Source organism: Enhydra lutris, unplaced genomic scaffold (assembly GCF_002288905.1).
Source record: "Enhydra lutris kenyoni isolate GAN:26980312 unplaced genomic scaffold, ASM228890v2 scaffoldscaffold25, whole genome shotgun sequence".
NCBI classification, from domain to species: Eukaryota; Metazoa; Chordata; class Mammalia; order Carnivora; family Mustelidae; genus Enhydra; species Enhydra lutris.
In genome coordinates, this window is record NW_019154109.1 from 9,229,100 (window position 1) to 9,243,484 (window position 14,385).

Below are 14,385 nucleotides of genomic sequence, written 5' to 3' on the forward strand. Positions count from 1 at the left end.
GTCTTCCCATTCCTTCTCCTGCCCCCAGCCATTTGGGGGACTGTCTAGGGGGCCTGGGATTGGGGGAGAAAGGAGATCTCTCTTTTCTCCCCCCTTCAATCCACCATTGAAGTGCTTACTCCTTTCCCCCAGCCGGCCCTTCCCCCACCCCGCCACTCTTCAAAACCTAGGCTGTGTCCTAAATACTGAGCATGAGCACTATTGTGGGTCATTTTGAGTGTCCCCTCATTTTGCCTAGAAGCTAGAATGGTGCCTGGACATTCAGATTCAGACAGACTTGTCTTTCCCCTGAACTCCATCCAGTCTCCCCTTAACCACGCTACGCTCCCCACCTGGCCTGGAGAATGCAGTGAAGTAGCCCTCTTAGGGGAGGGAGGGAGCTGGGAAGCCCCATTTGTGCACCGAAGCATGAAAACAACATTATGCTTGACTCTAGATAACCCTAGAAACCTTTCCTGCCCATCTTCTTGAAGCCTCCATGTCCTCAGAGGCTGCACTGCCTCATGACCCAGAAGTGAGGTGCTCGACTCTGATGCCCTACCTGCTGCTTCTCTATGGAAAAGACCAGCATCCTCTAAAGACCCAGGAGAGGGTTGCTGGGGCAGGGGTTGCTAGCACTGAGCCTAAGCGGCTTTATGTATGCCATTTGGGGTTTGTGTGTGTGTGTGTGTGTGTGTGTGTGTGTGTGTGTGTGTGTCTCCATGGGGTCATTTAAGCCCAGTGGGTTCCAATTCTGGGGCCCCTGGAGCCAGCTGCTACCTTGTGCCCCTGGGCCCTGGGCAACCTCGGGCCTTCTTTGCCTGTGTGAAGCTGGGGCTGACCCTTCTAGCTCATCAGAGTCCCCACAGGGACATCCCAGGATGGATTTTCCCTGGCAGCTGTGGTTGCCTCTGGCTCACACATGCTTGGTGGGGCTCAGCAAAAGAGCCTGGGATCCCTGAGAGCCAAGCACAGATTTTTGGGGGATGACAGGATCCAGGTTCTGTGAGCTCACAAGGAAAGCCCAGCAGAGAGAACTCGAAGGCTTCGGCAGAGGCGCTGTCGTGGATGCCTACCCCCATTTCAACTTCTGCAGAGGCTCTGATTCTCTGTCAGTAGGGAGTGAGGAAGTGGACCAAGGCCCGTGGTGCACTCAGCTCCGCAGACTTGACCTGAGCACCCACGGGGTGCCAGGCGCCGTTACTGGTGGCCGAACCACACAGGTGACCGCCATGGCTTGCCTGCCCCTGAGGAGCTCACTGGGAGGCGGGAGGGGGGCAGTTCAGTGTCATGAGGAAAGGGCCGGGCCAGCGACGCACGGCTCAACGGCAGTGTGACCTCCCTGTCTCACGGCGCTGTGCTGAGGTCAGCCTGGGAGGGTGTCAGGGAAGGACTTGGGGACGTGTGGGCTCCGGGGTGTGGCCTCCGCAGGTGAGCGGAATTACCTAGCAAAGAAGGCACGGCAGGCATTCCTGGCAGTGGGAACAGCACAGACCGTGGTGTGGAAGGAACTGTAGGTATGTGCGTCCCTGAGAGGAAGCTCAGTGGGAAGTTGGTGTTGAGGAAAGGGAGAAGCCAGACCCAAAAGGTCCTTGTGGGCCATGATAAAGAACTCGAGCTTTGTCTCAGGGAACCACAGGTGCAGGTTGATGTCAAGTCCAACTAGGATTTTAAAGACAGGACTCTTCAGTGGAGGGTGTGTTGAAACACTGCGTGTCGGTCTCCTGGGCTGTGAAATGGCGGTGATGGCTGTCCAAGGGACCCGTAGGAATAAGTCAGGTATTTCCACACGGGGCCTGAAACACCATGGGAGTTGTCTGCACACCCTGCCTCCCCTGACCTCACTTGGCTGTGAGGCCCCTGAGCAGGGGAAGGTCAAGAAACAGATTCTCTTGTCTCACTGGGCCGGGCCAGGCAGTGGCTCAGTTCTGTCACAAAGGTCTGGGAAGGACCCACATGGCATTCAGATTCACGGGGAGCATCCTCTTAAAACAGGCTGGGCCTGTTAAAAATGGGCCTCTCTAGGAGGACATAGGGGCGCGTCCCAGCTCCCCACGCGAGAAGGGCAGGCCACCTGGTACCTCCCTCCATGCCCTAGTGCCGCGGGCAGTCTCTCTCAGGAGCTCCTCGGTGTCCTCTTTAGAGGCTGTCCTGGTTCAAAACAGAGCTTCTGGGACCCACCCACAGGATTCCAGGCAGCCTGGGGTGTGGCCCAGGAACCCGCATTGTTGATGAGCTACCCGGTGATTCTCACACAAGCTAATGCTGGAGAACCCTGAGGCAGAGTTTGCAAACACCCTGCAGAGGACACGTGAATGGCCCCCGCAAAGGGCAGGAGGCAGTAGACGCCTGACTAAACCCCCCCCCGCCCGACCTCCATCCCCAGCTGACCGCTGAGGCCAGGGGAGCCAGGCTAGGGGACAGCAGAGACCCCCACAAGGGCCCGACTGCTCTCCCACCGCACCCTACCATTTGCTGTCACGGGGCTGTCTCACTTCAGCGGGGGAGCCTCAGAGGGTTTCCACAAGGAGCCCTTCGGGGTTCACTTCCGAGCTGCCTCCGGGATTTTGCCCAGGATGGCATTCCCGGCTTCTTTTCCCTTTTCCTTGCAGAGAACCTTTAGGCAAGTGGCGCCAGTGGCGGGGGGCGGGGGGGGGAGCGCCGAGGCCTCAACTGCTTGAAGGAGCTTCCAAGGGAAATAATCCAAGGCTACTTCTGATTATTTCCCTTGGGAGCTCCTTCAAGCAGTTGGGTCCTTTCCCTGCCCTTTTGCAGAGAGACATGGCCTGTGTGTGTGGTGGGTGGGTGGGTGGGAGATGAGAGATGGGAATGAGGACAGGAGAGGGGGTGGGAGGGAGGACGGAGAGGAATGGCGTGATAAAGAGATGGAGAGGGAAAAGGAGGAGGAGGATGGGAGGGAGGGGACAGAAATGAGGGGAACAAGATAGAGACCCAGAAGGAATGGGGTGGGGCGTGTGTGGGCATAGGGGTACTGTGGTGAGAGCAGGGCTAGCCTGGAAGGCCACCCAGGCCACAGTGCTCGTACTGGTCTGTCCCAGTCCCGGTCCCTGGCTTCCTGCCACAGTGATGGGCCCCACGCAGGCTTAGTGCTGGAATGTGAGTGGCTGTGGCTTGGAGCCTCCCCTCTGGCTGAGGGGGAGAAGCTGCTGACAAATCCACCTGGAATAGCTGAGTTTTTCCACATGGAAAGAAGAAACGTACACACAACCGGGCTTATCATAAGTCTGGTGGATGACTTGGGATGGAAAAATTCCGTAATTGAGAGGTGGACAGGGGAGGCATCACTGAATCCTGGCCAACAAGCCCCCCCACCCCCACCCGGCATGGGGACACCTTTCCAGGAGCCCCCACATCCCTGCTGAATTCCCACCCTCGTTTGTCCTCTTGTCCTAAGTACTGTCAAGGACCTACCTAGCTGTTACCCGTGGGAACACTAGCACTCGGTGGCACTCGGTGACCAAGAGAAAACCCAACACCTGAAGTGGGGATGGGGCCCTACCAACCTTCACCCGTGGCCCAGGAGGCAAGAAATCCACCCCAGTGACCATCAACTTGGGAGGATGCACGTGAGTCTTAGAGTTCCCGACACTACCACTGTCACCCAGCCCCCGCAGGTCACTGGGTGCCTTCCGTTCTCATCGGGCCAGGCAATTCCTGGTCTCCTCACCCTGCAGGGGCCATGGCCTAAAGGGTGTTAAGAGATGAGTTTGGGATCAGGTACCGGTGGGAGCTGACAGCTGAATTCATTTTATTCAACACTGAGGCGCACCTCTTACTTTCCCTGGACTGTGTGATCAGAGAGGCCAGCAAGACCCAAGTGGGGAAGGCAAAATGTACAATGTAATTGTGACTCACATCAGGATGATGTGAGGGTTAGAGACACAAGCGACTTGGAGGAACCCAGGAGAAAGAGTGATGGGTCGGGTCTGGGCAGCCCTGGCAAAGCTCCATGGCATTTGGGTTGGACCTCGAATGTTGAACAGGATTTCAACAGGGAAAGAAAAATGGGGAAGTATTTTGCTGATTCTTTAAACTCCATCTACAAAGTGAGATCAGAGATGTTTAAACACGGCCCTTTTTACCATACCAGCTGGGTCATGCAAAGCCAAAAATCATGCGTTTGAGTCCAGACCATGACACCTTTTGGGGCCGGTCACATGACTTCTCTGAGCCTCAGTTTTCTCACCTGTAAAATAGGAATGTCAGCCATTTCACAGAGCTGCCATGGAGAGCAAGTCAATCAAGCCCAAAGTGCCAGCCCATGGTAAGCACTGGATGCGTATTTTTTGAGTAAATATGTATAACACATAGCATTTGATAAGAGACGTTTACAAACATTTTAATTCTCCAACAACATTTTATTATGGTCCCGGCTCACAGTCTAGCAACAGAAGGTGTTACTGAATCCCATTACTTGGACCCCCTGGGAGGCTGAGCTCTGGGTCCAACAGGCTGCCCAATAAGGGAAGGAAGTTGCCGGCCGAGCTATAACCCTGCGCTCAACAAGGGTGAGAGCATTTCCCCTCAGATGTCTACATCAGGGCGCACGATCCCCGCTACCCACTTGCTCCCGTTTTCAGAGTGGGGTTGGTGAGGCACTTTAATCAACTCCTAGAAAACACAGCCAGTACCCAGACTTCTTGGATCTCTGGAAGTGGAGTCTGGGGATACACATTTGGAACAAACTCCTGTTCCTAAGGTACCGGAAAGTTCGGGGCTGTTGTTGCCTTAGCCTGTCCCACCCTTGCTCAGGCAGATGCAGGGCTTCCTCCATTCAGGTCTGCTCCTCAGAGGGGTCTCTCCTGATCCTTGAACCGAAGAGTTGTCCCTGCCTTTTTCTGTCCTCTTAACGTGCTTTACTTTTCACTATAAAGTACTCAGGACCCGATATTACCAACATTATGTCTGCATGGTTGTAATGGCTCTCCCACCAAATGGAAGCTTCAGGAACATGTCCATTTCGCTCCTGGACCTTTAGCACTGACAGCAGCGCCCGCTCACTTAGCTACTTGTTTAAATGAAGAACTGCTCTGTGCCCCTGAAGCTTTGCCTTGGGTGCTGTTTACCAGATACTTCAGCTCCTTCCCCATTCTGAGCACATGACGGCATTGCGCTTCTTGCTCCCCTTGTGGGGCTGGCTCAATGCATGGGAGCCTCCGGGGTCTCTTGGCTTCCCTCTGGCCCTATGGCTGGCAATGTGAGATGTGGTGGCCGCTCCATCAGCACGGGGCCCTGAGTGGCTTTGGGGAAGAGCCTCCCTGCCAGCTGGCAGAGGGCAAGTCATAGGAGTGAAAAAGAAGTTTCTGGTTTAAAGGCAGTGAGGTTTGCAGGCTGTTTATTACCGCAGCATAACCTAACCTGTCCTGACTGGCCCGGCGAGCCCATGCAAACAGCTGGTCTCTCAGAATCACTGGGAGGTCCCCTACATGCTTTGGGGATTTCAGTGGCTTCAGATGCCTCAAAGCCAAACAAAACCAAAAACTTCCCCTTCAGAAAGTCAGGATGCGTTCTGTCCTTCCCCTTTCCTTCCTACTGGGAAGCTCAGCGGTGGTGGTTGGGGGTGGGGGCAGCCCTGAAACAGCTTGCCAGCCCCCTCCCCCCATGGAGGAACCAGCACGCTCTGGACCACCTCTGAAGTGACCTCACACACTGACCACACACTCAAACGACTGTCATAATCCTTCCCCTTGGTCCAAAATAAAAACAGCACACCTACTCCTCTGGGAGTGAGTCACACACAGAAAAAAAAGTCGATGGCTATGAACCAAGAGGATCTGCGAACATGGGAAAATCTGCCAGTGGAGGTGTCTGGGCAGACGTTGTGGTCTTTCCCTGGTGGCCTGCCTGACCGAAGAGCATCCCAACAATTCTGAACCTCAAGCATCAACTCTCCACGACTCCAGGCATCGTCCTGACCCTCCAGTGAGACTGGAGTTTATTTAGTACTTCCTCTCTGGGGAAGGAGGACTGACTCTTGAGAGAGAGAGAGAGAGAGAGAGAGTGTGTGTGTGTGTGTGTGTGTGCGTGTGTTGTGGGAGGGGCTGCTCCTTCAGGGAAGAAGGGGACTGGGCTGGGAAAGATGGTATCAAAGGATGCAAGGAGCCTCCTGTTGGGGGTCAGGGGTGGCAACTACCTCTCCCGATCTCAATTTCTTGGCTCAGGCAGATGAACCTTAAGATAAACTTGATAAACTTTTTGGGTTGGTTACATGAACTTAACGTATCTCCCTCTTCATCTCCGTTCCCATCCCAGAAGCCAAGTGTGGGGCTTTGGCCGGGCACAATCTCCTCCACCATTCCAGGCTGAGAGCAGCCACCCCCATTCCTGCATATCAGAGCTATAGCAGGAAGGGAAAGTCAATTTTTCTGTGCAGCTCAGACAACTGGGAAGGGGTTTACATCTGATTGTTCTAGATGGTCCTCAGTTTCCCCGGGCTCAAGGAGGCACTCATCCCATGAGACTCTATCTAGGGGATCTGGGCTGGGCTGCCCAAACTCATGCTTGGGGGGGGCAAGGAGGGGGACAGAGGACAGAGATGGCAATTGTTGGTAATTATTTCACAAATGGCATTTCAGAACTGGCCTTTCAGTGATGTGCTCTTTGCCAGGTCTTTTCTTCTTGCCACACCAAGCTGTCACCCAGAGCTCAGGCTGGGTCCACACCCTGGACCCCACCCAGCTCCCTGCCTCCTGGGAGGCAGTGATCTCCTCCAATGAGCCTCAAGCCTGTGGTGATGGGATGGATAACAGAGGGGTGGGTACAAGCAGATCTTTACATGCATGGCAGGTTTCTGCAACAGCCCCGAGAAAGCCGTTTGCAGAAAAAAAATGGAAGAGGTGGGAATAAGTGACCAAAAAGGCAAACTGTACTTTCCTGCATGAACATTCAGCAGAAGGCATTCAGGGATAGCAAATTCCCCTCCTAATGAGTTCTTCTCAGAGTGTCCACTGAAGCTTACCTGCCCCATGGCGGGAAAATGGTGAAGCCCACCTTATCACCACCTTAGATCTAGAGTAGTGGACTCCTTGGGCACAAGGTAGCAGCAGCAACACCACTTGGAAATCTGTTAAAAATGCAACATCTCAAATCTCAGCCCTAAACTCCTACTGACTCAGAAACTCCGGCGGTGGAGCCAGTAATCTGGGATTTAACAAGCCCTCCAGCAGATTGCACGCCAAAGTTGGAAACCACGGATGAGAGGGAAAGCAAGGTTCAGAGGGAGGAGCAGAAAGGTGGGGGAGGGGAGTAAAAGGGGTGGTTCATCGTGCACCCTCCCTCATCTCAGTTCCTTCTGCTCTGGAACTCTGTGAGGTTGGCTCTTTTCCCTTGTGCCCGGAAATCACCTCCTCAGGTGAGAAGCTCCAGCCTCTGGTGAGACCCCGGGGACCCAGCACATGTCCTCCACTACAAATGAGGACGACTCTCTGACTGCCGCCACCACGGAGGAAAAGCCATGGACCCAAGCGGTCTGGGAATTCCCTGACCACTTGACTCTTGAAATTTCAGGAATTACCTAAAAATTATCTCCAGGGTGAAAGAAAAAACAAAAGTGGAGATTCCCCTACCAGACACTAGGGGGAGTCCCATCCCTGGCCTGGGAAGGAGAGGATGCGTCTCAAGTCTAGAGGAATTTAGCTTGTTTCCAAAGTTGGTGGCTGGCGACTTCTGTTAAATCAACCAAACTGAACCCCAAGTTGTAAGAGGATAGTCCGTGATCACCGCGTCAGAGTGGCGGATCGCAAAAGCATTTACTTGTCTTCCCAGCCCCAGACTAATTTACAGGCAAAAACCCCCCCACAAAACCCCAAAACACAACAACAACAAAAACCAAACAAAAACAAACAAACAACTGTAGAGGCCGGAGAGGGCCCCGGATCATGCAGCTGGCCTGTTTAAAGACCCAGCTAGTCCTGTTCCCCGCCCACGTGAGACGATCAGGACAGGCTGCGTAATTTGTGGGACCCAGTGTAAAGAAAAAATGCTGGAAATTATCGAAATGTTACTAATTTTTGAATAATAATTCAAAAATTATTAAGACTTTCAAGATGGTGAAATCAGAGCATTCAAATGGAAGTTATGAAGCCGGCTCTGGCGCTAGCAGAACGCAATCCGTCTCTCGGTCCCACAAGTGAGCTGTCCGTCCCTAAGGCAGCGTGGGGCTTTCGGGGCTGGCGTTTCCACAGTGGTTCCTGGAGCAGCTGTGGGAAGAGGCGGGTTTGACTTGGGAAGGCAAGCTCTCCCAAGCCATGGGGCGAGGGAGCGCTCTCACGATCCAGGGCCCAGGATCGCGTCACCCCCATTTTCCCGGAAAGGAATATCCTACCAGGCAGGGCCGCCCAGGGAGGGGAAATCCAGCAAGAGTGAAAGTCGCAGGCTGACAGCCTAGCCCGCCGCGGAGGCGGCTTCCCGCGGTCAGCCTCGGAAGCGTCCCCCGTCGCGCGGAGTCACGCGACTCGGCGCTGCTGCGGGAACCGGAGCGCCGGCCGGGCCTGCCCGACCCACGCGCTGCCGGCTAGCCTGGAGGCTGCGGCGAAGGGGCGCCAGGGCGCACACCCTCCCGTGGGCAGGAGAAGCGGGAGGGGGGCGCGCGGACACCTGGCCCAGGGACCTCTCCATAGACCCATCCCCAGCTAGTTCCCAAGCCCTTCCCTGCCGCCCGCTCCCTCACCTGGGCGTGTTGGGGTGCGGGGGTGCGGTGGAGGCGGGGACCTCCAAGTGGTGGGAGAGGGAAGGAGGCAGGGCTGAAGGCTGACGGTCCCGACAGCAACTCCTCTTCAGCTGCCCCAGTCGTCGGGTCTGCTTCCCGCAGACACCCCGAAACCCGCGCTCGCCCCGGCTCCCCGCCGCTTGGCAGATCGGTAGTTCCCCGGGGCGCCTTCCTGCCGCGCGCGGGTCTCTCCGCCCCCGCCCCGCCTCGCCCGGCCCTGCAGGCTGCGGTCCCTTTAAAGGCGCGCTAGTGTGGGGCCGCCCTTCTCTCGAGGCTGACTCGGGAGCCGCGCCACCGCTGCGAGCCGCCGCGCTCGGCCGGCATGGCCATGGCGTCCCCGGCCATCGGGCAGCGTCCCTACCGGCTGCTCCTGGACCCGGAACCGCCGCGCTATCTGCAGAGCCTGAGCGGCCCCGAGCCACCGCCGCCCCCCGGCCGCTCCTCGCGCCGCTGCGCCCCCGCGCCCCTCTCCACCGCGCCCGGGGCGCACGAGGGGCGCGGCGCCCGGAGGGCGGCCCGGGGGGACCCGGAGCCCCAACCGCGGGCCTCGCGACCCGCTCGCCCTCTCCGGCCTGGTCTGCAGCAGAGACTGCGGCGGCGGCCTGGGGCGCCCCGGCCCCGCGACGTGCGGAGCATCTTCGAGCAGCCGCAGGATCCCCGCGTCCCGGTGGAGCGAGGCGAGGGTCACAGCTTCGCCGACCTGGCGCTGCGGAGCGGCCGGGGCTGGTGCGACCTGTGCGGACGAGAGGTGCTGCGGCAGGCGCTGCGCTGCGCTAGTGAGTGTGAGGGGCAGGGCAGGGGAGGGGCGCGCGGGAAGCCCGCAGTCCGAGCCCGGGAGCTGCCGCGGGGCTGGCGCGGGGGACGGGCATTGCCCTTCTCCACTTCAGCGAAGGGAGACAGGCCCGGGAGACTCTGCTCTTAGCCGCCTGGCGGGTATGCTTTAGTGACCGCCTACCGCCCAGGTACGGTGGTGCTGTGTTTAACAAATACCCCTTTCCCTGACAAGTGCATACCTCGCCCCGCCACACACACACACACACACACACACACACACACACACACACACACACACTCAGGCTGGGGATGATGACCACCGCGGCAAGGTCATTCCGTTGTCTCACACGCACTCTCTTGTTTTGGTTGAAGCTTCTTGACAGTGGGTCATGAGACTGGTATTGATATGGCCATTTGACCCCTGCTTATCAGCGTTAATGGGAATATGGCTTGTTTGTCGCCGGTGGTACAGGCCCTTGGCACATGCCCCCCTGTGGTACGCCTCTCCTTTAGGGCACACTGATGGGACAAGAAAGAGACCTGGTTAGGCTTTTTTTTTTTAATTTAAAAAAATTTTTTTTTAAGATTTTTTTTATTTATTTGACAGAGAGAGATCACAAGTAGACGGAGAGGCAGGCAGAGAGAGAGAGAGAGGGAAGCAGGCTCCTTGCTGAGCAGAGAGCCCGATGTGGGACTCGATCCCAGGGACTCGATCCCAGGACCCCGAGACCATGACCCGAGCCGAAGGCAGCGGATCAACCCACTGAGCCACCCAGACGCCCACCTGGTTAGGCTTTGAATGAAAATGGGCTGTAAGGTTGACGTGAGCTTGAGGTCACCCTGGACCTGTGCCCCGCCCCCCTTTGCCTTTCACCTCTGACCCTCAAACCTTTGGACTCTGCTCTAAATATTTGGCAATGCCCTGTCTCCCCTCCTCCTCCTCTTCCCCCTCCATCTCCTCCTCCTCCTCCTCCTGGGTTACTGCACCAGTCCTCAGGCTTTAAAATTCCCCAACTTCCTGTCCAGTACTTTCCTCCCCGGAGCTCTCAGGCCCCTCCAGCCTCCTTTGGAGTCAGACTCTTCTCAAAGCTGGACTGTGGACCACTAGACACCCAGGGTGTAGACTTACTGAGCAAATTTGCAGTCTTCTTGGAGGTTGGGGTTATTTTCAGGTGTGTGTATTTCTTTAAGGGGTGCCTTCTCCCCACCCCCATATTTGTGGTTGTCATATTTGGTGGAGGATATCCACATCCATGTGTTTATGTGTTTATAGAGATAGTTTAAATATCTGAAGTACAAAGCACAGAGGAGGGCAGAGCCCCTAACAAGCGTCTCTGGAAATGGTGTGTGGGTTGTATCTGTCAGCAAAGGCCCTTCCCCCTTGCCCAAAGGCCGGGGGCTCCCATCTGACTGCAGCAGCCACTTCCCTATCAGGCAAACCCTACCTTGCCCGCCCCCCCTAGTTCACAGCAGAGGCTGGGCAGGGTGCTTCCTAGCGTCAGGGAAGGAAAGTTCACATTCTAAGCCAGTGTCAAGTGGAAGGGAAAGATTGGAGGGGAAAGGAGGTGGTGCTCCTTCCACCACCAGAACTCACCGTTTAGGTGCTAAGACAAAAGGAAAGAGCAAACTTTAGAGAGGCGTGTGTTGTGGGTGGAGGACTGCTGTCACTCCATAAAGGCTCCTGACCTTATAGTAGAATCACATGAAACTTGCCCGTGGATGTCTTGGCAACGATCACCCTCTCAAGGGTCGAGGCTCCTTTACTGTATCCACTGATTCTCTAAACACAGACGGGGGCGTTATTCTCACCGTCATGGATTTAGTTGTTCTGGAACCCTGGCAAATCCAGGTCACTGGAATTCTAGTCTGTAGTAAGGCATTTGGGGACTCCATCAAGCAGGGATATCTGAATACCAGAGAGGGAGCAGAGCTGGTGTTTGTCATTATTAATATTTAACTGCTTGTGGACCCGTGGCTGGATGGAAACAGTTGAGACACGTTCTGAGGTGCAGATGAGCTGTGGGCAGGCGGAGACACAGCTGGCCACAATCACTGAGCATCTTTCTTTAAGTTGAAGATCTCATTCCGTGGTGGGCTTGGTGTGTTTTATCTTTGTTTCAAAAAGCAAGGTTCAGAAATATGACTTTAAAAAGGCAGCAGCAGACAGCGATTAAGAGAACAGACTGAAACCAGAAGACCTGAGTTCGAATCCTTACTCTGCCACTTAATCTCTGTGTCATTCTGGGCCTTTCTGTGCTCTGCTTCCTTGTTATAAAAAAGTGGGGATAAAAACGTTACCTACTGCATTGTGTTAATGTGAGAATTAAGTGAATTAATGTATGTAAAGTGTTTAACAGAGTGCCTGGCAAAAGGCGTTATGAACGTTTAATGCAATATGAATGTTAGTGTTATCCCCTCCCATCCAACAGCTGTCACAATTTGTCTGAGCTCGTGACACCTCTGAGGTCACTTTTCCAAGCAGCGAGTACAGTTCTCGAACCCTGCGTGGCCGAACTAAGAAGGGAAGTGAGTGCCGTGAGCATCACAGAATGTGTGGGTTTGAATCGTCCTCCAGAAACACTTCTGCTTCCTGTGGCTGAGGAGTGTCCCTGCTGAATGCCAGTGGCTTCGAGAGCACTGGGACATTGGCGCCTTGTCTTTGTATCACTTGCGCCCAGCAAAGTGCCAGGCACAGAGCAGCGTCAGTAAGTAGCATTTGGTGAAGGCGGTGGCTTGTTTTTCCTCCTAAGTCTCTCTGCTCTTGGAAACAAGCAGAAGGGCAGTGGTACAGAAAGGACCTCTGTCTGGGCAGGAGGCTGACAATGGGTGGGAGCTATGTTAGCAATATGGAGTTTTAATAAGGAAAATTTTAGGAAGCTGTCTTCCCACTGCCTGCCTGCCTCTGCAGTGAAAGACCTTCCCACCTAGCCTAACCCTTATGTCCAGGTCTGTAACTGACTCTGGGTAAGGCTGGATTTGCCTGTCAGGAGGTTCAGAGTTAATGTTAATTTCCAGGATTAAAAAATCGTGTTTAGTAGATAAGGGAAGAACTCCAGTGGGAACTGGAAGAGAGAGAGAGATACTGAGAGACAGAGAGAGAGAGATTCTGTGGGGGCATGTGTGTTTTGGGGTGGGGGCAATAGCAGTGGTGAGGGCCCACTTCCAGCACTCCGGGGATGCAGGGCCGGCAGCAAACACCCTGCAGAGTTACCCGCTGCCCTTTGGCTTTGCGATCAGTAAACACCCGTTAGAGGTTTTGGACCCTTTCTTCTATAGAAGGCACAGAGTTGACCTTTTACTGTTCATCTCGTTTTGTGGGTATGCAAGCCATCCCGGACCAGAGAAAGTCTGGAAAATGGGGAAACCAAAGTCCAACTCCACAGGCAAGGAGGGATGCTGGGACACACCTTGCACGATGCAGTAAATGCCCATGGGCTTCTCTGGAGCCGTCGTCCCTCGTTCAGGACTCTGAGGTGTTATGGGATTGGAATTATAGGGTTGAAAGGGGAGCCCTGGGGCTCCTTATCCTACCCCCTACTTGATAGATGTGTAATTATGATGTGAAGAGGAGGTGCTCTTCATGAACCTCAGGGACAGGGGACTTCCTGGGGTGAGACTGGTGTCCCACAGGGCCCCCCTGGCCAGCCCTCCCAGCTCTGCCTTGTCACTTCATTGATGGCTGGGCTCAGCCCACCTCTCTGTGAAGACTGGAACCGCCCATGCGACAGCCACGGGATCCTGGGGAGTCCCCTCTTGCCATGATTTCTTTGTGGAAGAGGTTACTGGACATTGACACTGAGTTACCCTACAGCAGACCCGAGAACTCTTGGGCGCCTGGAAAGTATTTTATTTGTCTAGTATGCCCAGCAGCTTTGAAGTGTGTGGCTTGAAGTCTTTTCACGGACTCGGGCCCCTGTTTGGCTGGGGAGGTTAGGGAAAAGGACACTGAGCTTTTAAAGAGAGTGGAACCCTGTCTCCAGTTTCCCCTGCCCTGGGCCCTAATTGGGGTTTTCTTCTAGGAAGAGTCCTAGTGGAGTGAGTGTGTGTGTGTGTATTTGGGGACAGAGAACAGATCTGGAATGCTTTGAGGGAGGCCTCCCGAGGTCCCCAAGCTGTATCTTGTTTCCTCTCCTCCCTGCTTCCTGTCTTCTGGAGAGATGAAAGTGAAAGCATGAAATGTGGGCTTAATTGTCCCCCCACCTCATCAGAGCATGAAATTTTGTGATTATGGAGGGAAGGGGGCTTGAATCCCAGGTACAGTCAAAAATGATTAATGCCACTTGTCTGCCGGCCTAATTAGACTTGGTAATGAACGTGTGTGTTCGCCTGCTGGTCCTGCAGAGTTGTTAGGCGGAAGTGAATTGACATCTCCCCTCAGCTGAGGCTTTGGTCTGGGATCCTCTCTCTCCCCTCCCAAGTTTATCAGTCACTCAGGCCGGGCCCAGCCCTGCGCAGGTCTGCCCAGAGTGACAGGGAAAGGACCGCCCCCTGCCTGTCTCCCAGGGCTGGCTCATGGGGGGCAGGAAAGAGTGTGAGGACAGGGGCGGGAGGCTCAGGCTGCGCCCAGCCCACCTCTGAGCATAGGAAGGATTCTTCACAGGCCAGTAGTGCCTTTTCCCTGAAGAGCCCAAAGGATTTCCATGCTTGCTTCTGCATTCATCCTTGGAACGGCTTCCTGAGGTCAGAGCGCAGGGATGCTGCTGCCCAGGGCTTACGTGGGCAAGGAAGTAGTGCCCGACCCCCCGGCTGGGGGCAGGACGAGGTTAGAGCCTCTCAGGTGGGGTGAACCTGGCTGGCCTCGAAGGCCGTGGGGCCAGCTCAGGCTGTCCGGTCCTTTCCCTCCTTCAGGCCATGCCCAGCATTTCTGGGTCAGCAATCATGCCCCTGGGGGCTCTTTCGCAGAG

The 14,385-nt window shown here is 55.3% G+C and overlaps 1 protein-coding gene across 1 annotated transcript in view; it reads left to right on the forward strand.

Moving 5' to 3' along the window:
- The first annotated feature begins 9,029 nt into the window (after positions 1 to 9,029).
- Positions 9,030 to 14,385, forward strand: part of LOC111151024 (Ras association domain family member 5) — a 73,196-nt gene continuing 67,840 nt past the window's right edge. Inside the window, exon 1 of the mRNA XM_022508730.1 lies at positions 9,030 to 9,483. Coding sequence (XP_022364438.1) covers positions 9,030 to 9,483 — 454 coding nt within the window. The remainder of the gene's footprint in view (positions 9,484 to 14,385) is intronic.